Source organism: Sorex araneus, chromosome 1 (assembly GCF_027595985.1).
Source record: "Sorex araneus isolate mSorAra2 chromosome 1, mSorAra2.pri, whole genome shotgun sequence".
Taxonomy (NCBI): Eukaryota; Metazoa; Chordata; class Mammalia; order Eulipotyphla; family Soricidae; genus Sorex; species Sorex araneus.
The window spans coordinates 396,041-423,265 of NC_073302.1; the positions used below are offsets into that span (position 1 = coordinate 396,041).

The 27,225-nt window shown below is 65.2% G+C and overlaps 1 protein-coding gene across 9 annotated transcripts; it reads left to right on the forward strand.

The window, feature by feature from the left end:
* Window positions 1-27,003, forward strand: EXD3 (exonuclease 3'-5' domain containing 3). Of its 9 annotated transcripts, none has more exons than XM_055144172.1 (22): window positions 1-140; window positions 4,551-4,630; window positions 4,873-4,940; window positions 5,400-5,573; window positions 6,320-6,487; window positions 8,677-8,730; window positions 9,116-9,255; window positions 12,588-12,691; window positions 15,493-15,566; window positions 15,651-15,689; window positions 16,636-16,802; window positions 16,929-17,052; window positions 17,262-17,472; window positions 17,561-17,670; window positions 17,746-17,902; window positions 17,980-18,101; window positions 18,391-18,552; window positions 20,522-20,575; window positions 20,817-20,948; window positions 26,089-26,167; window positions 26,595-26,624; window positions 26,719-27,003. In XM_055144172.1, the coding sequence occupies exons 2-22, from the start codon at window positions 4,552-4,554 to the stop codon at window positions 26,988-26,990; spliced, it is 2,520 nt and encodes an 839-aa protein (XP_055000147.1). In that variant the 5' UTR covers window positions 1-140; window position 4,551; the 3' UTR covers window positions 26,991-27,003. The 9 variants fall into 9 exon arrangements, 7 of the variants coding, with proteins under 7 accessions (XP_055000147.1, XP_055000150.1, XP_055000151.1 ...); XM_055144175.1 differs by having other exon boundaries at window positions 12,591-12,691; XM_055144174.1 differs by lacking the exon at window positions 1-140 and adding an exon at window positions 1,489-3,248.
* The last annotated feature ends 222 nt before the right edge of the window (window positions 27,004-27,225 follow it).

Genomic DNA, 27,225 nt, shown 5'->3' on the forward strand with positions numbered 1-27,225 from the left:
CGCGTGCACCCGGCGCGCTTCCGGCCCGCCGCGGCGCCCTGGGAAAGCCGTCCGTGCCGGTGCCCCGGGAAAGCCGTCCGTGCCCTCCCGGACTCTGCAGCCGCCACCGGGCCAAGGTTCCGGAGGCTCCGCCGGGTCAGGTGAGCGGGCCGGGCCGGGCCGGAGGGTGGAGGGCGCGGGGCCGCATCTGCAGATCGGGGGTCCCTGCCCGGGTCGCCGCTCGTTCCAGTGGGGAACCCGAGGCGGGGGACTCCAGGTCCAAGCTGCTTGCAGTGAACTCCACCCGGCGTGCCCGGGCCCCGCCCTCTGAAGGCCTGGGCGCCCCGAGCTGCTCCGGACCCCGCGGGGGTCCAGCCCCAGAAAGGGACGGGACTGGACGGGCGGCCGGGCCCCGCCAGCCCACACGGACGCAGTGGGCATCGGTCCCCCGAGGTCGGCGTCCCCCCACCGCGGCTGGCTTATGCGAGATGGTCACTTTCTCCCAGGCCGCCCAGGCCACCTGGCCTGCTGGGAAGGCTGGACTGGTCAGGGCGGACACCAGTCCCGCACGCGTGGGCCTCGCGCCACACCGCCCTCCGCTTGGTCTTCCCCACCACCCAGGGCTCCCCAGGGACCCCCAGCCCCAGGCCTTGCCAGACCTTCCCGTCCTTGTCTGTGCTCGCAGAGAGGAGTTTCGGGAGTGGGCAGCGGTGAAGTGGACAGATGTTTAGTTGGAGGTTTTTAGGAAGGGGAAGGAGGGAGAGAAAGCGAGAGAGGAAACGCGGTCCACACCTGGTGCTCGGCCACGGGCAGGGCAGCACAGGGCCGGGTAGGTGGGCACACGCTTCCTCGGTTCAGGGGGCGCCTGTGGGGCTCCACGACCTGCCCCAGGTGCGAGCCTGTTGAGAGGTGTTTGCCAAAAGGGTAGTTAGGAGTGGTCAGTGGTCCTCTTTGGGATTCCTGCCTTGGCCTTTGCTCCTGTGGAGCTTCTCGCAGAGGGTCTAGCCTGCTTGGGGTCTCTGGGTGCCAGGCGGGTCTCGTCAGGCCTTACTTCCTGTGCTCACTTTCTGCGGCCTCAGGAGCACCTTTCCCGGGGATTCCCACCCCGAGAGGGGCCCTCTCCTGTCTTCCTGCTTGTCTACATCACTTCCCCATTAGGAGCTGAAACAGGAAGTTTGGCTTCAGCTTTGTGGGGCTGTGGGTGACCGGGAACCAGGGCGACACGCTGCCCTCTGGCCTTTCCGCACCGTTGCTAGGGCTGGAGTGATGGGACGTGGGGAGGGAACTTGCCCTGCATGTGGTCCGCCCAGGCGTGATCCCTGGCACCACAGAGTCCCCAGAGCCTGCCAGGAGCAGTCACCTAGCACAGAGCCAGGAGTAAGCCCTCGCTGGGTATGGCCCAAGAGGCTCCCCCACCCCCCCCCCCGAAAAGGCACGTGCTCTTGCTGGCCGCTGCCCACCTCCGACCCGCCAGGCCCTTCTGCCTGAGCCCGTGTGGGTGGACCCTCTCAGCAGCAGGCTGCGGATCAGGGAAGGAGTGGGGCAAGGCAGCAAGGACAGCCTGGCACAGGGTGGCACCTGTGTCCCTGGGCACAGCCCAACACAATGCCAAGGACACGCCCTGAGTGCTGAGGAGGAAGCTCCCAAGAAACGGTCTAAGCAGAGGATTGGGCAACAGTGCGAAGCTGATAAAGCAGTGACGACAGCCTCTGACAGCAGGAGGGTTGTGGGTGGGGTGAGCAGCCCGAGACGTGGCAGCCCCCAGGGCCTTGGGCCGGGCCACTGCCCCTGTCCCCACCCAGTGCCCCGTGAGGGCAGCTTTTGTGTTGGGCTGACCAGAAGGGACACCAGCCCGTCTCACACCAGATCCCCCCAAACCGCTGGAGAAAGGGCACGCTTTCCAAGGGCCCAGTGACTGCGTGCCAGGCTCCCTGCAGGTCCTGGGGACCCCACATTGCAGCCCGTAGGAGCACACCCTGTGTCCTTGAGCCCTTGGTCCCCGAGGATCGAGGGCTGGTTTGCCAACCCTCCCCCAGCCATGGAGCCAGCCGGCCCGTGTGGCTGTGGAGGGCTCAGCCGCAGGCATGAACCTTGACTAGAGACTGGGGGGCCAGGAGAGGCCCCAAGGTGGTCTCTGCTCATAGGAGCCCTCTTGATTCGAGGGCCACAGACAGGTGCCTCAGCTACCGAAAGACAAGCGCTTGGCGCCAGAGTGACAGTCAGTGAGTGGGGCGTTGGCCTTGTACACGACTGACCGGGTTCGCTCCCTGGCATCCCATATGGTACCCTGAGCACCGTCGGGACTAATTCCTGAGTGCAGAGCCAGGAGGAACCCCTGACCCAAAAAGGTATGATCCAAAAAGCCAAACAAGGGGCACAGCGGGGAGGGCGTTTGCCTTGCACACAGCCGACCTGGGCTCTGGCGGGTCGGAGGTGGGCAGCGGCCATCAAGAGCACATGCCTTTTCCAGGGGGTGGGGGAACCTCTTGGGCCACACCCAGCATCCCATATAGTCCCTTGAGCACCACCAGGAGTAATTCCTGAGTGCTTGAGCCAGGAGTGACCCCTGTGCATTGCTGGGTGTGACCCAAAAAGAAAAAAAAAAGCCAAACAAAACAAAACATAAACAAACAAACAAAAAAAAACAGACAAGGGCCTCTGGTGGCAGGCAGAGGTCTCAGGCCGCACCTGACCGTGCTGCGGGACCAGCGGTGGCCAGCACTACCCTCTCCCTGCCCTGTGGAAACCAGGAAACAGAGGGTCAGTGTTACGGAGGCTGGGCCTCCTCCTTCCACTCCTGTCCTGGGAAGCGCATCGCCACCCACATCTGGAATTGGTGGGCAGCAGCCGTGAGAACAGCCAGTCTGGCCCGGGCGGGCGGCCCTCTGCCTCTGACCTGGCCCTGCTTAGCGTGAAGCACGGGACAGAGATCGTCGGAAGCTTCCCTTTCCTCTCTGTCCACCATGATGGCACCCAAGGCCTCGCCACTGCAGGCCTAGACTCCAGTGCCAGCTCTAACCCCGCCTCATTAACACCAGAAGAAACCCCCAACAGCACCCGCACACGGCCTGGACACTGGGTGTGGCCACAGGCAGTGGGGGACGTCTGTCCGGACCGGCAGAGGGCCTTGTCCTGAGGCTCCAGCTGTGACAGCACCTCAGGAGGCCCAGCAGGGAGCACCCCCCTTCTTCCTGCGAGCCCCCACTCCTGCAAAACAGCCTGGGAGACAGCGCAGGAGCGAGGCTCCCGGAATCGGCCTTGAGGAAGAGGTGGGCGCGCAGGCCACACCCCTCGGGGTCACCGCTCCGCCCCCAGAGGACTGTGGGGCCGCTGAAGCTCCCTCACCCCCCAAGAACCACCTGGGGGACCCTCCCCAACTTCGGCGCTGCAGGGGCGGGGCAGCAGGTGGGGCCCACGGGAGGACGGGGCGGGGCTCGCTTGGGTCGCGGTGGACCCGGATGCCGAGGCTGGGCACGCCGGGTCGGTGGTCCTGGTCGCCGCGCGGACTTGCCGAGGGCGTCCGGGGCGCAGCAGCCCCCCGCGGCCGGCCGGCCGGCCTGGCGTCACGCCTGTCCCCCTGCCCACCGGGGCCCCGGCGCCCGGGCGGGCCTGTGACGTCACGCGGCCCCGCCCGCAGCGGCCAGCAGAGGGCGCCCGAGCCCCGCGGCCTGGGAAGGGCGGCTAGTGCGGCGTGGCCCTTCCTGGGAAGGGCATGGGGGGCGGGGGGCACCGAGCCGCACGTCCACGTGGTACTTGGACTCAGGGCTGGCCGGAGTCGGGCGGTCACGAGAGGGACCCAGCGGCGGGCTGGGAGGCTCGGGGCCTGCACCGCACAGGGGCCCCTGCCAGGACTGGCCCCTGAGCACAGCTGGGTGTGGCCCCAAAAACGGAACAAAGGAAGGAAAGGAGGGCGGGAGGGGGCACCCGCCCAGCGCAGGGCCCGCGCGGAGCTGGGGAAGCCCAGGCCAAGGTGTCACCGTGGGAGCGAGCACGACGGGTGAAGCCCGCGTGGTGCGGTCAGGGCTCACCCCACACGCCGGCAGTGTCACCGGGGCAGGGTGGCCGGCCAGGGACACTGCTCAGAACCGGAACCCCTGTGCTTTGGACTCCCAGAAACTCCTTTCCTGGGAGCGTCGCCCTCTGAACCCCACTGCCGCCTGCAAGCGCGGGTCCTGGGGCAGGGAGGCAGGTGGAGACCTAGGAGGGGCCGAGGGACACTCCCAGTCCCCACAGTAGCCTGCCCGTGCCCCGTGTCTGCACACAGCTGCAGGCCTGCGGGTGCCTGGCCGGTCAGGGCCAGCGGGCCAGAGCAGAGGGACAGGTGGCCGTGCGAGTCTCTGGTGTGCGCTGGGGAGTGGAGAGCAGGAAGACTGGACACAGGAAGGCAGAGTCAGGGCCGCGGCCTGGCCCAGCTTCCGGGCGAGGCGAGGAACCTGGTCAGCTGCAGCTTTGGGGGTGCCCACGGTGTCGGAGGGGCAGAACTGTGGGTGCTGCAGCCCCAGTGACCCCACAGACCCTGGGGAACCCGGGGGCCCCGCCCTGCTACATCTGTCACCTCTGCTTCCTCCCAGAATGGACCCAGGGGACCCCAGCAGCCCTGGCCTGGCCACCGAGCCTGCCGGGGACCCTGCCTCTGAGTGTCCTCTCAGGGGTGAGTACTGGTGGGGCCACGGGGGGTGCACTGCTGCGAGCCTGGGTGGGGGAGCCCGGCATGGGGTCCTGGAAGCTGACCCCTGGCCCCAGCTGGGTGTCTGGAGGGGTCCTGGTGAGTGTGGCAGGCTCCCCTGGGCTGTGCGGTCATGGTGGCGGGTGGGGCTGCCCCGGCCAGGGTCCCTGACTGCAGCAGCTCCAGAAGGCTCTGTAGGGCCTTTCCCAGCCCACGTCTCCCCCCAGGCCGGGACCCCCGCCCGTGTCTGCAGCAGCCCCTGCACTCGCTGTGTCTCTCTGGAAACCAGCAGCAGGTGAGTGGGGGCCCCCACGTGTGTGGCCTGTGCTCAGGCCTCTGAAGCCGGGGGCTGGCTCTGCTTGTTTGGGCTTGGGGCCACAGGCCCCCGCACGCACGCACGCACGCACGCACGCAGACGGAACCTGGGGCTGCCGTTTCTCTGTGCTGGCCTTCAGCGGCGCTTGCGGTGAGATCCCCTGCGGCCGGCCAGGTCCTGTCTGTCAGACTCCCAGCCACGAGGGGCTCAGTTCTCCCATCACTTCTAGAACTTGTCTCGGGTTTCTGGCCACGCCTGGTGCTTGGGCCGGGTGGTGCCAGGGACCTCTCCGACTGGGGTCGGCTGCCTGCAGGGCAAGCGCGCACATTGCTGCCCTGCCTCGGCCCGTGTGACGTGCCCAGCCTCACGGCCTGCACACGCTCGAGGCCGGGAGCAGCGCCCCTGGCCTGGTCGGACGAGGCCTGTGTTCTGACCCAGGAGGAGGCCTGGCAGGTCTTTGCTGCCCTGGACGACCCTCGGGTGCAGCTGCTGGACCTGCTGGAAGGCAGGAAGCGCTGGCGCTCCAAGAGCTCCTCCCCGGAGGCCTGGATCACCCGCGAGCTTCAGCACTGGCTGCAGGCAGCACCCCCGGCTGGGGCCCACCTTGCCCAGGTGAGCCGCTCCCGCCAAGCCGTGAACTCGGGCCCGAGTGCTGGTGAGCCTTCCACCCAGGCCATGGTCTGCAGCCTCCTGCCACCCGTGCCTGTCAACAGCACCCCTGCCTGAGGCGTAGCACCCCGTCCTCACAGCACCCCATCCTCACAGCACCCAGTCAGCACAGCACCCCGTCCTCACAGCACCCAGTCAGCACAGCACCCAGGCCTCACAGCACCCCGTCCTCACAGCACCCCGTCCTCACAGCACCCAGTCCTCACAGCACCCATTCCTCACAGCACCCCGTCCTCACAGCACCCAGTCCTCACAGCACCCAGTCCTCACAGCACCCCGTCCTCACAGCACCCAGTCCTCACAGCACCCCGTCCTCACAGCACCCATTCCTCACAGCACCCCGTCCTCACAGCACCCCGTCCTCACAGCACCCCGTCAGCACAGTACCCAGTCCTCACAGCACCTGGTCAGCACAGCACCCCGTCCTCACAGCACCCCGTCCTCACAGCACCCATTCCTCACAGCACCCCATCCTCACAGCACCCATTCCTCACAGCACCCCGTCCTCATAGCACCCCATCCTCACAGCACCCAGTCAGCACAGCACCCAGTCCTCACAGCACTCAGGCCTCACAGCACCCATTCCTCACAGCACCCAGTCCTCACAGCACCCCGTTCCCACAGCACCCTGTCCTTAGAGCCCCCAGTCCTCACAGCTGCGCCCACACAGGTGGTCTCGCTTCTTGCAGGGGGATGCAGAGTTGACTCAGCTGCAGGCCCGGGCCTGCTGCCTGATCATTGACAGCCCCCCAGGCCTGGTGGAGCCCCTGGTCAGCATCTTCGAGCTGCAGGACACAGCACAGAGACCCCTGCTGGGCCACATACAGCGCCTGCAGCAGGAGGGCAAGTTCAAGGAGGTGAGCGACTGGGGCCGGCCTCTCACCCGAGGGCTTGCTGCAGAGGATTTGGTGCCCTGCAGGGGTGAGGCCCGGTCAGGAGAGCCTGGCCACTTGGTGCCTCTCTCCCTCCTCTGAGGAGGCGCCTGCCCACAGCAGGGTCGCAGGGTCAGCCATTGCTGGCCTGGACATTGTGAGGCTGTTGTTGCTGGCCCACGCCCAGCCTCCCAGCAGCCCCAGAGACCCGGGGGCGGCCCTCCTGACTGGGAGTCTCGTCTGAGCACATTCGCTGTCTGCACAGGCGTGGGGCAGCCTTGGGACCCTTGCTGCCTCTCTGGCCAGCGGCTGACCCCACGGGACACAAGCTCCAGGGAAGCGCTGGGTCAGTGCATGTCAGCTGGGGGGTGGAGTCAGCAGTTCCCTGGGAACACCTTGGGGCGGGTGAGTCTGTGAGCACTGTTGGCTCTCATTTTATCCCGGAAGATTCTGAGAGGAAGATGGGGCCCTCCCGGTCCTGGGGGTCCCACAGGCAGATATTGACCGTCACTGGGCCCCTCCCATCCACTCACCCCGCCACACCTCCAGTGCGGCCCCTGCCGGAGGGGTTGGGGTGCGGGAAGGACTGGCACAGTGGCCGAGGTGCCGAGAGGCGCCGGGCCCAGGACAATGCGGCGGCCCTGCAGCCCACAGGGCCCAGCAGAAGGCGGCCAGCGTTCCGGAGGCCTCTGTTCCCGAGCCTTTCAAAGCGCGTCTGGGCTGCGGGCGCGGGTCCCACACAAAGGGCGCTCTTGTCCTGCGCGGGCCCCTTCTGTGAAGAAAGGCCATTGTCCCGCGCAGCCTGCATGCCCCAGTGCCCACCGGCGCGCCGGGAAGCCGCATTGAGGCCTGTCCGCTCGGATTAGCAGGCGCCCGAGCCCCGCGCTGCGCCCCTGCGTGGCGGGCCGGGGCCGCGCTGGGCGGCATGAATGCGGCTTTTGTCTGCCCGGTTATTTTATTTACATTTTTTAAACAGCTTATCAAGGTAAAAAGATAGCTTTGCTGGAGGAAAAAAAAAGAAAGCTCCTGACTCCAGCTCCAGAGGTGAGAGGCCGTGCGGACCGGCCTGTGCCGGGCGGTGGCCACCGCGGCACGGCCGTCCCAGCGCCCGGCCGAGCCCCTCGCCATCCTCCCCGTCTTTGCCCACACCGGCTGCCAGAGGTTCCCACGGCCCAGCTGGAGTCCTCCCTGTGGGGGGCCAGGACCCCCAGCCCAGCACCTTCCTCCAGCCCTGACAGAAACCTGCCTCCAGCCTCCAGGGAGCGTCCTGGGTGGGCGTTTGGGCCCCTGCAGAGTGGTCCCCTCCAGTGGGAACGACCCTCTCCACAGTGCCCAGAGATGCACGGGAGACCCCTCCCTGCAGGCCGCCCCCCCACACCCACAGAGCCTGTCCAAGGGCCTGGGAGCTGGGTGCTGCGCCCACCCTGCCCACCCTGCCCGCGGGGCGCTGGCCCAGGGCTGGCCGGAAGTGTGGACGCCCCTGGGGACACCACTCCGTGGCCAGACAGGGCGGGCTGGGGATTCTGACGTACTGGGTCGGGAGGAGAGAGCCCAGAGCCCCAAGAACAGGCACCTGCCCGGCCCCCCGCCCCCTCCCCCACCTGCGCCAACTCCGGCCCCGCCCACACCGCGCCGCTAAGGCCCCGCCCACACCTGGACCCTGGGCTCTGGGACCTGCTGGGCGTGGCCGAGCGCTGGCCCAGCACGGGCAGCGGGTGGACCCGCCCTTTCCCAGGCCGCTATCCTGGGCTCGGGACGTGCAGGCGCTCCTCGGCGGGACCTGCCTCCTGCGCAGGTGCAGGTGTTGGGGCTGCCTCGGCCCCCCTGGCCAGACCTCGCTAGCGACCTGCACCACCAGCCCCCACACGGCCAGACGCCCACCAGACCCGACAGACCAGATCCCCACTCGGCCCCATAAGCAGCCCCCACCATTAGACCTCTACCGCTCTACCGGCACCCCAAAGACCTGCTCCACAGTGAGACCCTTACCAGCCCCCCCAGCCCCCCAGCCCCGGCAGATGTGGCTTCTGGTGGTTTGTGGTGAGGCTGCCCGGGGGCAGAGCCTAGGGCTCCCGGGCAGCCTTGGCTGGGCTCCGCTGCAGCTGGGCCTGTGTTCACAGGCAGAGGTGGACCCAGTCCCTCTGGCACCCCCTGACCCACCCCCTACCCGCCAGGCTGTGCTGTTGGGCATGAAGCTGAAGCTGCAGCCGGAACTGGATGTGGAGAAGGTGAGTGTCCTTCATCGTAGCCAGGTCCAGCTGAGACTCCCAAAATGGCTTGGGTACTGGGCTGTGCTTCCCCTGCCCCCCTGGGTGGCTCATAGAGCTGGCCAGGACCCCCGGGCTCAGACTTGGGCCCCCGTGTCGGGCCTCTGGCGGCCTGGCCTGTGTGGCCCCAGAGACAGGAGGGCTGGACAGCGCACACTAGCGGGAGGGAGGAGCGGCCGGCACGGCGAGTCACCTGGGCCACGATGCCGCTCTGTCTGGCCTCGCCGTGGCTCTCCCGTTCTCAGGGAGCCCCTGCTTGTGGAGGAGGGGCTTCCCGCGGGGCCCCTGCTCTCGGGACAGGGGCCCTGGCCCTGTGGCGCCGGAGTGCAGCGGGTCCTCTCCCCAGATGAGCGTGCCCCTGCTGCTCCAGAACGACCTGAACCTCGTGGAGCGCTACGTGGCCGGCTTCCCGGAGCTGCAGCGCCGGCTGCTGGGCCTCATGGACTCCTGGTGCCGTCCGGGCTTCAAGATCGGTGTGGTGGCGAGGTGAGGCCTGGGCAGAGCCACCAGGCTCTGCCCGTGCGGGGAGCCAGGAGGGGTGGCAGCTCTTCTCTGCCAGCCGGAGGTCACACTGCCGGGCCCTCCCGACCCAAGGAGACTTCTTATACCTGTGTGACACGTGTCCAGCTGCCACAGAGGACAGGCCGTGCATACACTGCACATGTTCTGAGCTTGCGTGTGTGCACACAGGGCACATGTGCATGCATGTGTGTGAACTGGGTGCAAATGTACGTATAGTGTATGCATATGTGTGCCGTGGGTGCATGTGTATACATGCAGTTGGTACATGCATGTGGGTACAGGCAGTGGGTGCATGTGTGTAGATGCAGTGGGTACATGTGTGCTTGTGTGTGCATGCAGTGGGTATTTGTGTACATGTAGTGGGTGCACGTGTGTGTAAATGCAGTAGGTATGTGTGCGTGTGTGCAGTGGGTGTGTGCATGTGTGGGTGCATTGTGTACAAGTAAGTGTGCGTATGCACCTGGTTCTTGAGTGGGCTGGGTCAGAGAATAAAGGGACACTGGCTGGCAAGGTCACAGACCCATAGGCACTTACCACACGTGTGTGAATGGCATGACCCACGACCCTAAATTGGTCATCAGATATTGCAAAGGAAGGAAACGGAGTTCTCATTAGCAGAGGAAAAGTAGGACAGGGGCTGGAGGGCTGGGACAGAAGGGAGGTAGCTAGCACGCAGCCACCCTGGCTGACAGTGCTTCAGGTACCACCAGGAGCCATCTGTCATCCCTGAGTGGAGAGCCAGAAGTAAGCCCTGAGCACTGCCAGGGTGTGGCCTCCAAAAAAATGAAAGAGAGGGAGGGAGGGAGGGAGGGAGGGAGGGAGCTAGCTCCGCTTCTCAGCAAAGGCAGCTGAACTCGACCGAGTGAAGAAACTCCGGATCCAAGCATGGCTGTGCCCACCCAGGGGCTCAGCCCACAGGACACTGATGCTTTTCAGTTTATGCTGGTTCAAAATAAAGGCCGAGAGAGGACAGCAGGAAAAGTGCTTGCCTTGCACAAGGGTTCCATCCCCAGCATGACAAACAGTACCCCAAACTCACCAGGAGTGAGCCCTGAGCACAGAGCCAGTGTTCATACCTGGGGCACTGGGGGTCTTCAGGCCATACCTGGGGTGCTGAGGGTCTTCAGCTCATACCTGGCTGCACTGGGGGTCTCCAGGCCATATCTGGGATACTGGGGGGTCTTTGGGCCATACCTGGGGTACTGGGGGTCTCTGGGCCATACTTGGGATACTGGGGGTCTTTAGGCCACACCTGAGGATCCTGGGGTCTCCATCCACACCTGGAGTGCTGGGGGTCTCCAGGACACACCTCGCAGTGCTGGAAGCTGCCTGGTTCCCGGACAGGATCGGGCCCAGTGCTCAGAAGGTGCATGAAGCAGTGTGTAGGTTTCCTTAGAAGCCAGGCCTGTGCTTGCCTCTGAGGCACATGCGGGGTCCTGAATGCGGCCTTCTGTGTTCATGCTTTTCTGTTCCTGGACCGATTCCCAGAACGGGGGTTGCAAGGTCTGGGGCTAGCTCCATTTTTAGCTTCTTGAGGGAGCAAGGTAGATCTTAATTCACCAGCAGGACTTTCTGGAGCAGAGCTTTTATTCTTGAGCACATCATGTCAGATGAACGCTCCAATATTGAAGATGCCATCCCCCCAGATAATACAAGACAGACAGACAGAAGGGGGCGGGGGGAGAGGACAGTTGGGAGAACATTTGTATGTGGCTGACCTGAGTTTGATCCCGGCATCAGGGATGATTCCTGCGCGCGAGCCAAGAGTAACCCTGAGCATCACTGGGTGTGGCCCAAACAGAGGAGGGGGCAAGTTAGAGATAGAGGGCAAACAGTGAGGTTCTGTCAAGGGAACTTCCCAGAAGGAAAACGCAGGACAGGGATTTGTCTGGTGCTGCCTTGGGGCAGGTGTGCAGGATGTCCTGAAGGAGGCCCAGCGGGTGGTGGGAACCCTCCGAACTTTAGAAGAGTAAGTCAGACCCAGGGTCAGGATGGACGGGAAGGAAAAGGCATGAACTTGGGGGCCTGAGCCAAGGGACCAGCCTTCCCAGGGTGGGGGTGAGGGGCAAAAAAAATCACAAAACTGCACGCCATTCTTTTGCAGGGTTAGTCATGCTGACTCATTGCATGAGTGTAATAACGCTGTAGTATTGCAGGGGTATTATAGTGCCACACTGTTGCAGGGCTGTAGTGTTGCAGGGGTATTATAGTGACACACTGTTGCAGGGCTGTAGCAATCTGCACTATTGCAGGGCTGTAGTGTTGCAGGGTATTATAGTGCCACACTGTTGCAGGGCTGTAGTAATGCACTATTGCAGGGCTGTAGTATTGCAGGGTATTATAGTGCCACACTGTTGCAGGGCTGTAGTGTTGCAGGGGTATTATAGCGCCACACTGTTGCGGGGCTGTAGTATTGCAGGGTATTATAGTGCCACACTGTTGCGGGGCTGTAGTGTTGCAGGGGTATTATAGTGCCACACTGTTGCAGGGCTGTAGTGTTGCAGGGGTATTAGTGCCACACTGTTGCAGGGCTGTAGCAATGCTGCACTATTGCAGGGCTGTAGTATTGCAGGGTATTATAGTGCCACACTGTTGCAGGGCTGTAGCAATCTGCACTATTGCAGGGCTGTAGTGTTGCAGGGGTATTATAGTGCCACACTGTTGCAGGGCTGTAGTAATGCTGCACTATTGCAGGGCTGTAGTATTGCAGGGGTATTATAGTGCCACACTGTTGCAGGGCTGTAGTAATGCTGCACTATTGCAGGGCTGTAGTGTTGCAGGGGTATTATAGTGCCACACTGTTGCAGGGCTGTAGTAATGCTGCACTATTGCAGGGCTGTAGTATTGCAGGGTATTATAGTGCCACACTGTTGCAGGGCTGTAGTGTTGCAGGGGTATTATAGTGCCACACTGTTGCAGGGCTGTAGTGTTGCAGGGTATTATAGTGCCACACTGTTTCAGGGCTGTAATGTTGCAGGGTATTATAGTGCCACACTGTTGCAGGGCTGTAGTAGTGCTGCACTGTTGCAGGGGTGTCATCAGTGCTACCAGCTGTACTGTGGTAATGGCTGAGCTTCCCACCAAGCAGAGCTTGTCAGTGTCGTCTGACCAGGAGGAGGGAGCAGTTGTGGACACAGAATGCCCGGGAAGTAGAGGCACAGATCGGACCTGTGCAAGGCCTGTGCATGTGGCCCTGGGAAGGACTGCAGCTGCTCTTTGTCTCTGACCCTACACTGTGCGTGCATATCATGGCTGGACAGAGAACTTCGTGATGAATTAACTTTGGTGTTCTCCAGTAGACAGTACCCACACGTGGCCTGCCAGAAACTGGAGCGGCTGAACCCCAGAGAGCTGAGCCGGCAGGTGCTGCGCCTCCAGAAGCACTATGGCCTGGACCCGGGTGAGACAGAGCCCCGCCCGTGGCGGCCCCGCCCCTGCACACAGCGCTGGGTGCGTTGCCTGTGACCCGCTGTGCCTCCCGGGGTTGCTCAGGGTGGCACTGCGCTTCAGCTGGTGCCCTTTCTGTGCGTGAAGGTGAGGGTCTGAGAAACCCTTGTACTCCCGAGCGCCCCCGGACTGCCAAGCTGGCCAGCGTGCTCTTACTGGGCACCTGGCCTGTGTGCTGGCACCAGGCTGCACTGGGCATTCCCGGAGGCCAAGCACCCAGTGCCACAGCCCATGCCTCAGGGAGTTGCCCTGCTCTTTCCTCCCCCGGGTGACCACTTCCTGCCAAGGCCGGGCTGGGCGGAACTCCCCTGTGGTCTTCCACGTGAAGCCCCAGCATGCCCGGGCCACTTGTGCTCTGTTTTGTGTTGTAGCCACACCCAATGGTGCTCAGGGCTTACTCCTGGCAGGCTCAGGGGACACCACGTGGTGCTGGAAGCTAGCGGGCTGTGTGCAGGGCAGGTGCCCTCCCCGCTGTGCTATGGCTCTTGATGCCCGTCAGCTTCACCAAGGCCCTAGGCTGCGATGAGTCAGAGTCTGTTCCCAGTGCTTCCTCCGCTTCTCCCCATTAGCCGGACTGCAAAATCCAGCCATTTCACAGAACAAACTCTCGCTCTGTTTGGCCAGCTACGACTGATGCTGATCACAGGGTCTTGGTCTTCACTGTGTTTGAGGCTGTGTCTGCTGTCATCATCCTCACATAATGACACTCAAACCTGATGCAGTCATCTTGACACAGCCCAGACTCATCTCCACTGGCTCTGGGCCCGCAGCCACCCTGCCTGCCGCTGCAGCCCTGGCCTGTGCTTGGGGCCCCACCCGCAGTGACACCTGCATGCTGGGCACTGTCCCATGTGCAGGAAGACCGTGTTCGTCTGGCCCGTCGGCCAGCACAGGACCCGCTCCTCTGTGTTCTCAAGTGACAGGACTTCTTTGCTCTGTGATTGGGTCATGTTCCAGCATGCACACATGTGAATTCACGTGTGCATTCACATGTGTGGGAATTGTGTGTGAATATGATATTGTGTGTAAATGTGCATGTGTATGGGGACATATGCACATGTCTGAATGTGCACATGCATTGGAATCTGAATGTATGTATACATGTGTGTGTGAATACATATGTGTATGAATGTGCATGTATGTTGTGTCCATATATGTGTGCTTGTGGATGACTGGTTTCACACTTGTATACGTGTCTGTACACGTGTGAACGTGTACATAGGTGTGTGCATGTGAATGGTGGGAGTGTGCTCACGTACTCATGGACATGTGTGTGATGTGTGCAGTGTATGTGTGAACATGCACACGACTAAGAATATATGCACATGCATGTTCTGTGCATATGTGAGCACATGTGTGGAGTATTGCACAGGTGCACATGTGTAGGTGTGCATGGTTGTGTGCATGTGTATGGATGTGTGTGAGCACATGTATACATGTGTGTATGTGTGCATGTGGCACCACAGTTTGTTCAGCTTTTGCTTGCTCCATGAAGCTTCCCTTGTCAGCTGTTGTGAGTCCTATGTGTTGCCTGCAGGGTGAAGATGTTTGTAAAGCTCCTGTTCTCTGGGGCCAAAGGGATAGTACCATGGTAGGGTGCTTGACTTGCACGCAGCCAACCTGGGTTCCATCCCCGACATCCCATGTGGTCCCCTGAGCAGCGCCAAGAGTGACTCCTGAGTGCAGAGCCAGGAGTAACCCCTGAGCATCGCCAGGGTTGGCCCAAAACAAAACAAAACAAAGAAGTCCTGCTCTCCTCTTTGCTGGTGTGCAGCCAGCCATGGACTGCAGCCTGTGCTGTCCCACTTGCTCTGTCCTGCTGGCCCTCGCACGGAGTCTTCCTCTCGTGGGCCACAGGTGTCTCCTGTCCTGCTGCCACTGGCCTCTCGCAGGCACGAGGGGCCACCACTCTGTGCTGATGAGCTTGTGGCCCCTGGTGTGTCTGTCTCCAGCCCTTCCCAGGACTGCGTGTCCCCTGCTGAGCTGAGGACAGTGGTCCATCAGTCACATGCCCCGCACTCCCGTTCATGGTCCAGGTTCCCTTTCCTGCAAGAGCTTTTTAATTCAGTGTCATCTGTCTCATCTTCTGCTGCCTCTGCTGTTTCTGCTGGTTGGCTTCTTGGAGGGGTCCCACCCATCCGTGCTCAGGGGCCACACAGGAGCACTGTGTGAAACCCAGATTGAGCCCAGGGCCCTGCCACCCCTCTCGCTGGCTGTCCCATCACCAGTGCTCTTAGCTTTCCTGACCCTCACGCACTAACTCGATGGCTGGAGAGGGCAGCCGGGTGGCCGAGCGCTGACTCGAGTTCCTGCACCCCTGGCACCTCGTGGTCCCGCCAGCACCACGGATGTGCCCAGAAGCCAACACCACCAGCCCCACCCCCAACAGCCTGCCATGCTCGGCTCCCATCTGCTCAACCCAGCCTGTCTTCCCTGTTCTCTCAGCTTCTTTCAGATGGGCTGGCCCGCACCTGTCACTGCAGTCTGTGAGAGGCCTTGCCGGCCACTGCCCAGTGCCCTTGGCCTGAGCTTTTGGGGGGCTTGTGTGTGGGAGCAGCTCCCAAGCTGCACCCCCAGGCTCTGCTGCAGATAGTGTTGGGGTCTCGGAAGCAGAACGGGGCAGCTCTCCCAGGTCCAAAGGGGAGGTGGGGCTCTCCAGAAGAGGGAAGGCTCTGGGGCAGGGAGCAGGGGGGCTGGAGCTCCATTGACAGGGGTCCCCATGCCCACCTGCACTGAGCCTGGCCTTTCTTCCAGCTCTGTGCCCTCACGCGGTCACCCAGCGGCGCCTGGCTGCTCTTCGCTACCTGTGTCACAAGCGGTTTGTAGAGGTGCGTGCCCCTGTGTGCCCTGGGGCACTGAGGGAGGGGTGCCAGTGCCCACAGGGAAAGGCCACCTTCACCTCACTTCTGCAGGGAAGCCTGTCTCAGGAGGACTGGGTGGACTTTGTGCAGGTGAGTCCCTGAGTCCCTGTGAACCCAGAGGCCTCCTGAGCTTGGCCTGGGTGGGAGTCCTGCTGGCCCCGCCCACTGGAGGGGCGGGGCGTTCTTGTGGCCACTCCCATGGGCGGGCGGGGCGTCCCTCTGGCCCGCCCACTGGTGCGGGTGGGCGGGGCCTCCTGCTGGCTCCTACTGGCCCCTGGGACCCAGCTCCCCGCCGCCTGAGGGCGGGGCCCCTGTACCCCAGCTGTGCCTTCAGGTATGTAGACCTCTGAAGATGCATCCAGGATTTGCAGTCCCCAAGGGGCCGTGTGTCTGCTTGCCCAGCCCTGCTCCTGCCCCGTGCCCGCTCCCTAGAGTTGCCCCTCGGGTCATGCAGGGCTTGAGAGGGTGGGCTGCCCAGGCCTGGGGTCACCCCGATGCCAGAGCCGCCTTCAGGCCCACGGGAGGCACAAGTGGGGTCCGTGTGGACAAGAGGGTGCACCCACTGGGGGGCAGTGCTGAGCTGCCCCGGCGGGGGGGTGGGGGTGGGGTGTGAGTCATCAGAGAGGAACGTAGAGCCCCCCCGCCCCCCGCTGGGCAAGGCCCGGAAGGCTGTCCCCCTGGGTGCCAAGGCTGCGCGGGCCGGAAGAGCAGCGGACATCCTGAGGAATGTGGGGCTTCCACTTATTGTCCACGTGGGAACCGCGGCGGCTAGGGTGGTGGCCATCTGGGGAGTGGGCCCTGTGGCCAGCAGGCCCTGGTGGGGGCAGGGCAGGGGCCACGGGGCCTCTTTCTGCCAGGGCCCTCGACAGCACTCCCGCTTTCCCAGGCCGAGCCCACAGGCCCTCCCTGCCTGTTCTGGGCCCCGGCTCGGCCCGATCCAGGAGCAGCCACAGTCAGGGGCAGGAGGGCACGGCTCTGGGGGGCAGCCCGAGGGGCCAGAGCTCGCCTGCAGCGCCTGTCCTGCCCCCTGCCCCAGGACCTGGTGGGCCAGAGCGAGTGGCTGCAGAAGCAGCTGCTCCGACAGCTGGATGTCCACAACGACGCAGCCACCGTGGCCCGCTGTGCCCTGGACCTCTCGCTGCCCGTCACGTGCCTGCCCGCGGCCGTGGCTGCAGAGCTGGGCCGGCTCCAGCTGGACGAGAGGTGAGCGCCGTGCCGGCGGGGTGTGGGAGCCCCTTCTCGGCTCACCTGCCCCCCTGGGGAGGTGGGCGTGGTCTGACCGCCCAGGGCCGCCGGCTGAGGAACCTCCAGCTCTGTCCCCATCCCCAGGACAGTGGAGGTGGCCTTGGAGGACCAGAAGGACGACTTCTACCAGCTCCCTATACCCAGAGGCGCCATCCACGTGCTGGCCTCCTCCGAGGACCTGGGCCAGCATGAGGCCCGGCTACTGCAGGTGGGCGCCTGGCAGCCTGTGGCCGTGCCGTCCACGCCGCTCCAGCGTCCCCTAGCCCCGGCTCTGGGAGGGAAGCTGCCCCCCAGTGCTGGGCTCTGGCCAGTCAGGACCCCGCACGGCTGGCATCGGGCTCCTCGGGGCAGACGGGGGCAGCCCGGTCCCACCAGGCGCCAGGGCTGAGGGGGGCGCTCACGCCAGCCCCGTCTCAGCCTGGCCAGGTGGTTGGCGTGGACCTGGAGTGGAGGCCTTTCTTCGGAGTGGGGGACCGGCCCAGGCCGTCGCTCATGCAGGTGGCCGTGGACGGTCACGTGTTCCTGCTGGACCTGCTGCGGCTCTGGCAGCCGCCGGGGGGGCCAGGGGCCCAGGCCTTCTGCCAGCTGGTGTCCCGGCTGCTCTCGGACCCCTCCATCACCAAGCTGGGTGAGCCTGGCCCAGCCAGCCCCGCCCACGGGTGTGCCCTTGGAGCCGGCCCTGGGGTGCCCGGTCACGCTGACGGCCCTGCCCGCAGGCTACGAGCTGGCGGGAGACCTGCGCAGACTGGGCGCTCTTGACCCCAGCTTGGCCCACGCCGCCAGGCAGCTCCGGGGGGCCGTGGACCTGCAGCTGGTGCACCAGCAGGTCAGTGGTCAGCAAGCGGGGACAGGGCAGTCCCCCGCGGGCCCCGGCCCTCACCGCCAGGTTCTGTCCCGGCAGATGCGGGAGAGAGAGAAACCCAATGCGGAGGTTCCCGGCGGGCCGAGGGGCCTCAGCCTCCTGGTCCAGCAGGTGCTCGGGAAGCCCCTGGACAAGGCCCAGCAGATTTCCAACTGGGACCGGCGGCCGCTGAGCGAGGGGCAGCGGGTCTACGCAGGTAGCCGCCCGGCCCCACCGCCCCCACACCCCCCCTCCCCCGCACTGCGCCCCACGCCTGGCCCTGCCCTCCCGCAGCGGCTGACGTCTACAGCCTGCTGGAGGTGTACCGGGAGCTGGCGGGGGACCTGGCCTCGAACCCCGGACCAGGGAGCAGGGAGAGCCACGCCCCACAGGAGGCCTCAGCCCTGCCCCCACAGGTGGGTGGGGCCCTGGGGCCCTTAGTCTGGCGCGAGGCGGGGGCTCCGTGCAGGATGGGGCAGTGGAAGCAAGGCTGAGGCCTGCCGGGAGGCGGCAGCGCGCCCAGGGAGACTGCAGCGGGCAGGGCGCCTGCCTTGCACGCGACTGAGCCGGGGTCCGGCGTCCGCGTGGCCCCCCTACTGCCTGCAGTCATGAATTTCCGAGTGCAAAGCCAGGAATGAGCCCGAGCGGCGCGGGAAGACCCCGGGGGCGAGGCGGGGCTGGGGTCCTGAGCCCGCGGTGTTGCAGGAGCCGGCGGCTGCGGCCCAGCCCGCGACCCCCGAAGTGCCGGTCCGCGCCTTCCGCGTGGTCTGCGACAACATGCTGGGGGGCCTGGCGCGCTGCCTCCGCTGTCTGGGCGCCGACGTGACCGTGCTGGGCGCCCGCGACGGCCACCGCCGGGCGGCCGAGGTGAGCGGGGCGGGGCCGCGGGAAGAAGCGGGTGGGCCCCTCTCCCGCCCTGCCGGCCCACGGCGGCCCCCTTGGGGCCAGGACTTCCTCCCTCCCCAGGCCCTGGCCGACCCCCCGGGCTCGCAGCCACTTGCACCCCCACGTGGCCCCCTGCACACTCCCTCACCGGCCCACCCGTCCTGCCCACCCGCAGCCCCTCGCCCATACGCAGGTCCCTGTACCCACGCTGGCCCCCCCTGTGGAGAAGAGACTCCTCGGGTCTGGGGAGACCCTCGTCCCGACTTTGGGCATGGAGCTTGGCACCAGGAACTTTTCAGCTTTGGGACGGGGCTGGTGTCCAGCACTAGCCCCCTGGCTGCATGGCCGCGCTGGAGTTGTGAGGGCAGCTCAGGGTCTGTGAGCAGGGCAGGCGCCCACTCCCTCTGTTGTGGCCAGCCCGGCTGCCCCTCGGCTGTTGGCTAGGTGGACGTCCACACCCGACCATGGGTTTCAGGCGCGCTTTGCCCACGCCAGGTGCTCCTGGTGGTCCGTTTTCAGCTCTCAGCGCTGTTATACTCGTTTGTTTGTTTTTGCTTTTTGGGTCACACCCGGCGATGCACAGGGTTTACTCCTGGCTCTGCACTCAGGAATTACCCCTGGCCGTGCTCAGGGGACCATATGGGATGCTGGGATTTGAACCCTGGTCAGCTGTGTGCAAGGCAAACGCCCTACCCGCTGTGCTATCTCTCCAGCCCCTATACTCGTTTGTTTTAAGGGATTTTTGTTTCCCTTTGGGGCCACACCTGGATCTGCATTCAGAAATCACTCCTGCGGGGGCTCTGGGGCCCACACTGGTGCAGGGGATCAGACGGGCCGGCCACATGCCAGGCGAGTGCCTTAAACCCAGCTCTGTGGCCTTGCATTTACTTAAATTTTTATTCCTTTTTTTTTTTTTTTTTGGTTTTGGGGCCACACCTGGCGGTGCTCAGGGGTCACTCCTGACTTTGCACTCAGGAGTCCCTTCTGGTGGTGCTCAGGATGCCAGGGATGGAGCCCAGGTCAGCTGTAAGGAAAGCATCCTCCCCACTGTCTTCTCTCTTGCCCCCGCCCTCCCTGCACTTTCTTTAATGTTCATTTCTTTTTTCGTTTGTTTTTGGGTCACACCCGGCGATGCTCAGGGGTTACTCCTGGCTCATGCACTCAGGAATTACTCCTGGCGCTGCTCGGGGACCATAAGGGATGCTGGGGATCGAACCCAGGTCGGCCCTGTGCAAAGGCAAACGCCCTCCCCGCTGTGCTGTTGCTTCAGCCCCTAATGTTCATTTCCTTTTTTGGTTTTTGGGACTGATGGTGCTCAGGGACTGGGCTGTCCACCGTGCAGCTGGCACTCAGCCGTGTGGCCTGCACACCTGGCCTCACCTCTCTACACTGCTGCTCGGGACCTGTGTTCTCTCCACACTCACTTGCTCAGACCCAGATTCTTGCACACTCAGTGCTCACTTACGTGCTCAGACGTGTGCTGACTTGCAAATGCACACATGTCTGCATGCCAGCATGCTTGCCCACACATGCTCACCTGCATACACGCATGTCCGTGACACACCCATGTGTATTCATGTACACTCATTTCCTCATATACACATGCACACGCTACATTCTCATTTTCACATTTGGTGCTCAGACCAGGCATGTGCGCGTGTGAACATTTGTAGTTGTGTGTGCATGCACAAGGAAGTGTTCACACGCAAGTTTACATATGCACATGTGTGTGCAGTCACTGCACACACATGCATGGGTACACCTGAAGATCACATTCATCCCACGTGTGGTTCCAGTCGGTGCCCCAGGGGGCAGGGGCTACAGAGGTGGGTGGGAGCCAGTTCTGGGGGGTCCCCTGGGCACGCCATGGACCACCTGGCTGTGCCGTGGGCCTCTGGCCCAGGCTGCTCTCTCCTTCGGGACGGCCCTCGAGGCCCTCTCTTCTGCACAGGTGGCCCTCCAGGAGGAAAGGATCATCCTGACATCCGGGCAGCCTTACCACCAGGTGAGCCCCATTCCTGGCTGTCACTGCCCAGGGGAGGGGACGCTTAGGGCTACGACCAGGTGCTGGGATGCTCAGGGACCCTGACCGGACATGGGACTCTGGGGACACCGGGGGCTTCGGCCAGGCACGGGAAAACTCAGGGATCCTGACCAGACATGGAACCCCGGGGCCTTTGGCTGGGGGTGTGGGGAAACTCAGGGACCCTGGCCGCATGTGGGGACATTCCGGCCCTGTTCTGCAGCTGCGGTCGCTGGTGGGCCCTGGCCGCTGCCTCGCTGTGGACTGTTCCCTCAAGGCCCGGCAGCAGGCGGCCGCCGTGCTCAGGCACTTCCGTGTGCGCGTGACCCCCTCGGACATCTTCCACCGCTGTCAGGTAGGTGCCGTGGCCCTCCCTTCACTGCGACCACGTCCCGCTGTGCAGTGCCCGTGTCTGGCCCGGGAGCACAAGGCACCCGCTGGGGCCGCTGCGTGTGGGGCGGCCCTGGCTCTTCCTCACGCCGCAGGCCCGGGCTAGGTCTTCCTCAGCCTCTTTGTGCTGCAGAGACCCCAGGACGTCCGGCCGCCCGCCCGCCTGCCTGCCCAGGCGGCATTTTAATGAGCTTGCAGCACTGCCGGCCTCGCTTAAGAAAACAGGAAGTGGGCAGCGGGGAGGGCCGGGGCCAGAGCCAGGCAGGCACCCCACAGCCCGGGGAAGGGGACCGGCTGCGAGCGCCCAGCTCTGCGCCCTGGTGTGCAGGGAGGCGGCCGGAGGCTCCGGCAGGCCCCGCCACAGGGCAGCCACAGCCCTCCGCGGCCCTGCAGCCCTGCTGGCCCTTTCACTCTCCCGCTTCTTCCTGCTGTGCTGGTGCCACCTCAGGAGGCCCTGGGGACGCTGCCCAGCTTCCCTGTGGACACAGGACACGGGGTCCGCACACCCCCACACCCCCACCCCCACACCTCATACACACAGAGACCCGCACCCACAGCCTGTGCAGCCACATACTCATCTCACCCCACAGCCCCCCACACACTACACACCACACGTACCACCCCCCCACTCTACACCACACATACCACACCAAACACACTCTACAGCACCCCCCACACTCTATACACATGTACCACACCCCACCACACACTGTACACCACACGCACCACCCCCCACTATACACTACACGTAACATACCACACACACTACAACACCCCCACACACACTATACACCACACGTACCACAATCCACACACACGCTATACAGCGCACATACCACACCCCCACACTCACACTATATACCACATGTACCACAACCCCCCACTATACACTACATGTACCATACCACACACACTATACAACACCCACACACACACTATACACCACACATACCACAATCCACACACACGCTATACACTGCACATACCACACCCCCTACACTCACACTGTACACCACACGTACCACAACCCCCCACTATACACTACATGTACCACACCATACACACTATACAACAACCCCCACACTATACACCACACGTACCACACCCCCCACACTCTATACACCACACGTACCACACCCCTCACACACTCTCTGTACACCACACATACCACACCCCCCACACACTATACACACATGTACCCACACCCCACACATGGTACACATGTACCTACACCCACACACTATATACCACATGTACCCACACCCCGCAACACTCTATACACCACACGTACCCACATACCACACACTATACACATGTACCTACACCCCTCCACACACTCTATATACCATGTGTACCCACACCCCACACACTGTACACATGAACCCACACCCACTCTATACACCACACGTACCCACTGCCCAGTACAATACACACCTCACCCCCCATACGCTGTAATCCACATCTCACACCCCCACACACATGCACACGTACCCACTGGCCTACACACACCTCACCCCCCACATACGCTGGCTGTAATCTACGTCTCATATCTCCGGATACCCCCCAGGTGCCCCCATCCCCAACACCCATTGACCCTTCCCCTCCCCCCACCCTGCACCCACTGGCCAGTGCCAGCCCTTCTGGGCATCTGCCTGTGCTGCAGGAGGGGCTGGGGCTGGAGCACAGACAGCCCTGCCTGCCCAGGTCGAGGGTGAGGGCCAGGGCCAGGGACCCAAGTGGTGACCCCAGAGCCAAGGACCAAGGGCCAGCTCACAGCAGTGGCCGCCAAGAGGCCGTTCCCAGCATGGCCTGGGAAAATACTTTATCACAGAGGCTCCAGTTAAAAAAAGGCCTGCCGACCCCTGCCTGCCTATTTTTACTGTCCCCCTGCGTGTCCCGCGGGAGTGGGGGCGCCGGGAGCGCTGACATCTGCCCCCTGAGGGACATACACTGGGGGCTGTGGCAGAGCGGGCCCCGAAGCGCAGCCCATCTCCCACCGCAGAACTGGGGGCCCAGCCCCGCCCCGTCAGACATGTGACCTGGGGAATGCTCAGGTGACCCTCCCAGGAGAGTCAGCCCAGCTGCAGGGCTGGGGGAGGAGGCCAGGTGTGGGTGGTCCTGGCCTGCCCCCTGCCAGCCGCATGACCCCAGCTCGAGTCCCGTCCGAGATGGGGGTGTCTCCTGCTTCTTAGAGGTGGGCCCCCCCACACACACAGCGGTGAGGAATGGGGGTGCAGGGGCCACGCCCCCAGCCCCACGCTGCATGGGGAGGTTGGCGTCGCTCCGGGGGTCTGCACTCTGGGGCGTGCCCTGCCCCCTCTGCAGAAAACCCCGCCCTGGGCCACTAGCACGCACAGCTTCCTCCAGGAAGTCCTCCGGGATGAGCCTTGCACCCGTTCAGAGTGCTGTGGGGGCCTCCTGCCCGGCGCCGGCCCCGCCGGGGGTACCGAAGGGTGCGCTACCCCCGCCCCGCGCGCCCCCCGCGGCCCGCCCCCGGGCGCGGGAAGGCTGGCTGCCGGCCGTTTGCTTTTGAATCGGCGGCGCCCTGAGTGGCCCTTTCAAAGGCCGGCGGGCAGTTCCCAGGGCCCCGCCCCGCCGCCCTCCTCCCACTTTCCCACGCGCCGCCGCCGCCGGTTCTCACGGCCCGCGCCCCTCCCCCGTCTGGGAAAGGCCGCCGCCGGCTGGGGCGCGCGCCCGCCCGAGCGTCGGGGGCCTGGCCTTCCCGGCGTCGCCCACCCTGCCCCGGCCCAGGCCACCCACCCAGACTGCGGCCCGCGGGGAGGGTCCCGAGCGCCCAAGTGCAGGGACTTTGCCCTGGGCCCGCGCGGGGCACGTAGGCATCTGCCCCGGGACCCCTGGGCCGGTGCCCGCAGGTGGCGCCGGCGGGGGGCCAGGGCTGATCCTTGCTCCGGGCTTGCCCAGGGTCTCCACACTCGGGGCGTGCCGGGGAGGGACGTGAGGCCCCCCTCCACGCCGTCGCGGCCGTGGGTTTTGGTTTGGGGTGGGACTCTGCCTCTGCTCAGGGTCACTCTTGAAGGGCCCTGGGGCCCCTGTGCTGGGCTGGGGTTGGCCGGAGTGGGCTGCGTGCACGGCCAGCGCCTGCTCCTGAGTTGGGTGCAGTGTCGAGGTCCCGGGCAAGGTTCACCCAGGACCCTCCCGCAGAACCCCCACCTGCTCACATGATGCACAGGTCACAGGCACGGGGAGCTGAGCCCCACCCACAGACCCCGGGGGGTCTGGACGTCACCAGGGCGACAGCAGCCCACGGGCCTGACCTCCGGCTCGAGCTGGGCCAGGTGGTGCTCTCGCCGCCCTGAGGTGTCAGCCCCACCTACCTCCTTCCTGTCTCCCCAGGGTATGACGCTGGGCAGATGGGGTCAGGGTGGATGCGCTCTCCGAGGACCCCCCCGGACAGCCATCTGTGTGGAGTGACACATGGCTGGACCAAATGGGCAGCGAACAGCCTGGAGCAGAGGCCACTCCACTCCCAGGCAGTGGCCCAAGGCAGCCCGGGAACCCCCCCACCTCTCGCGTGGGGGTGCGGTGGCTTCTCTCAGCCTTGCGCTAACCCAGTGGTCCACTCAGCCAGCCCCAGCGGGACTGGGCAAACCCCAGGTCCCCTGAGAGAGTCCCTCTTGGGCTCTGCTGGGCAGGACGTGGGCAGTGGCGTGTGGGAGCCTCCTGGACAGGCCTCCCTTCCTGCCACTCTGATCCCTAGAAACCAGGCTGCCTGGCACCGTCCCTGATGCTGGCGCGGCCGTGTTCCAGCAGCGCGGCCTAGGGTGCGGGCCGGTGGGTTTGTGGTGTCCACAAGCCCGGTGGCCGGCCCCACACAGCTGCTCTCTGGGCAGTGCTGGAGCCTTGCACCCCCTCTGCCATGCTGGGGGAGGGGCGCAGAGATTGCTCAGGCCAGACCTTGCCGCGTCTCTGCACGCTGGCAGGTGGCTGGGAGCCGTCCACTCCTGTGCAAGCGCCCTCTGCACCCTGCGGCTGCCCCTGCGGCCCCCTCCGGCCTCTGCAGAGCTGCCCAGCTGCCCGACCCAGCCCAGGCACCGCACCTGAGTCAGGCGGGCGGGGTCCATCCCCGGGGAGCCGTGGGACCCAGCAGCTTGCGCCTTCCCAGCCCCTCTGCGCTCGCTCCGGAGACCCCTGGGACCTTGGGCCACCGGAAGCCACGGCCTGTGCCCCTGGCCAGTGCCCGCCAGGCAAAGCTGAGGACCTGCGGAGCCCGGAAACCGGCCCCCTCACGGAGGGGGAGGGGCTTCCGCGCGTCCGGGAGGGACGTGGGAGCTGGGCACGCCCCTCGCCTCCCGCTGGGTGGCCAGGAGGCTGCAGAGGGCCAGGGAGCACACACAGAACCGGCTTTTCCAGCTGGGGGCGGGGGCCGGCCTCCCGGGCCATACTGGGGTACAAGGCCGGCGGCGGGCAGCACCGACCAGCCAACGGACCGTGGGAAATCCGGCCCCGGTGGTTCCCGAGGGTGGGGCCAGGTCCGGGACCGGGAGCTGAGTGTGTGCATGACTCAGCAGGAGCTGGGCCTGGGAAGGCCGCAGCCCCCCAGGAGGCCCCGCCCCGCGCCCTGCGCCCTCCCACACCTGCGGGCCCGCGCCCGGCCCGCAGCCCGGACTGGCCCTTCAGGGCGGGAAGCCCGAGGGGGGCTCTGCCCTGGCCAGCCTGGCCGCGCTGGAGGAGGGGCCGCCACAGGAAAAACCAGCCCATGTCGAAAGCTCGTGGGAAAAGGGCACCGCCCCTGACGTGGGCACACCCCGTGGCACCGGCCACCGCCCCCAGCTGACGCATTATCCAGGGCACTAAGCCCCCAGGACCCCAGCCCCTGCCCGGGGCCCGCAGCCCCGAGCTGGGGGCTGGACAGTGCCCCCTGTCCCAGGCCGAGTCCCGGGAGTGTCCCGTCTGGAAAGGGCACCAGAGCCGGCCACCCCTGCCCCCTTGCTGGGCCTGGCTCCCCGCGTGGGGGCACCAAGGGTTGGACACCGAAAGTTACCGTGCCCTGCAGTGCCCACCCACTGGAGCGGGCACCAGGCCTGGCGCCATCCACGGAGGGTTGGGGGTGTGGGGCTGGACCCTCAGCTGCGCTCTGCCCCCAGGCCTGTAACTCTGACCAGTACCTGAAGATCTCCCGGGAGACCATGGAGCAGCTGGTGGGACCGAGCCCCGGCCGCGCAGGTGCGAGTGCCAGTGCCCAGCCTAGAGGCAGCGGGACCCTGCGCCCGGCAGGGATGGGTGGGTCGGGAGGGCTCAGCCTTCTGGGAAGGGGCCAGGAAGGCCCTCGGCCGGCACCCGGCCTTGAGGGGTTCAGGGTCGAGGGGTGCTCGAGGGTGCCCCCCCCCCGCCTGCCCCTCCCTGGCCGGGGTTGGCGGCCCCTCCCACCAAGCTGGCACGTTGCGAAAGCTTCTTGGCAGAGGGTTTATCAGCTCATCAGCAGATGGGCCGCCCCCGCCCGCCCCCGCGCCAGCCCCCCCATGCTTCCCAAGGACCTTTGGGCCCCAAGAACCCTCCAAGGTGCGAGTTCCCGTGGGAGGGGGCCCTCCCGCCTGCCCTCTGCCCTCTCTGCTGGGGCGGGCCGCGCTGAGGCGCTGCTCTTGATTGACAGGGGATGAGACCACCCAGAGAGAGGAGCCAGGTGAGCCCTGGGACCACCCACCGGGATGGACTGAGCGGCCGGGGAGGGGGCCCCCGGTCAGGGCCAGGACGTGACGTCCCGTCCCTCTCTGCAGGCTCGACCCCAGAGGAGGCCCCGGGGGGCTACACCTACGACCCGCCGTGCCCCTGGCTGGAGCTGTCGGACCTGCGGAGCCGCACGCCGGCCACGCTGCCCAGCGGCGCCCGCCTGCAGCTGGCCGCCGTGCCCGCCGCCGTGCTGCGCAGGACGGACCTGCGCCGTTTCTTCTGCTGCGCCGGCTGCGGCAAAGTGTTCTGGGAGGGCTCGCACCTGGGCCGCGTGCTGGCCAGCCTCCACCAGCTGCTGGACGACGCCCCTGCCCAGTAAACGTGGGACGCCCGCCTGCCGTGTGCTCATTGCCGCCCCTGGCCCCAGGGACACTGCTGGGGCTGGCCGTGTGCAGAGCCCCCGCTGAACCCTCGGAGAGGAAGGGGCAGCCCCCTGCGAGGGGGTGAGGCCCGAGGGTGCCAGGCAGGGAGCCTGGTGCGGACGGCCCACCCCCAGGAATGTGCACCCCCCACATCCCTTTCCTGTGCTTCCTGCCCCGAGTGGCGGAAAGCTC

Excerpts from the sequence above, each read along its gene's own strand:
- EXD3 (XM_055144172.1), top strand. The coding sequence starts at position 4,552 with ATGGACCCAGGGGACCCCAGCAGCCCTGGCCTGGCCACCGAGCCTGCC. Across the intron at positions 8,731-9,115 it reads CGGAACTGGATGTGGAGAAG|ATGAGCGTGCCCCTGCTGCT; the intron begins GTGAGTGTCCTT and ends TCCTCTCCCCAG. Across the intron at positions 17,053-17,261 it reads ATGAGGCCCGGCTACTGCAG|CCTGGCCAGGTGGTTGGCGT; the intron begins GTGGGCGCCTGG and ends GCCCCGTCTCAG.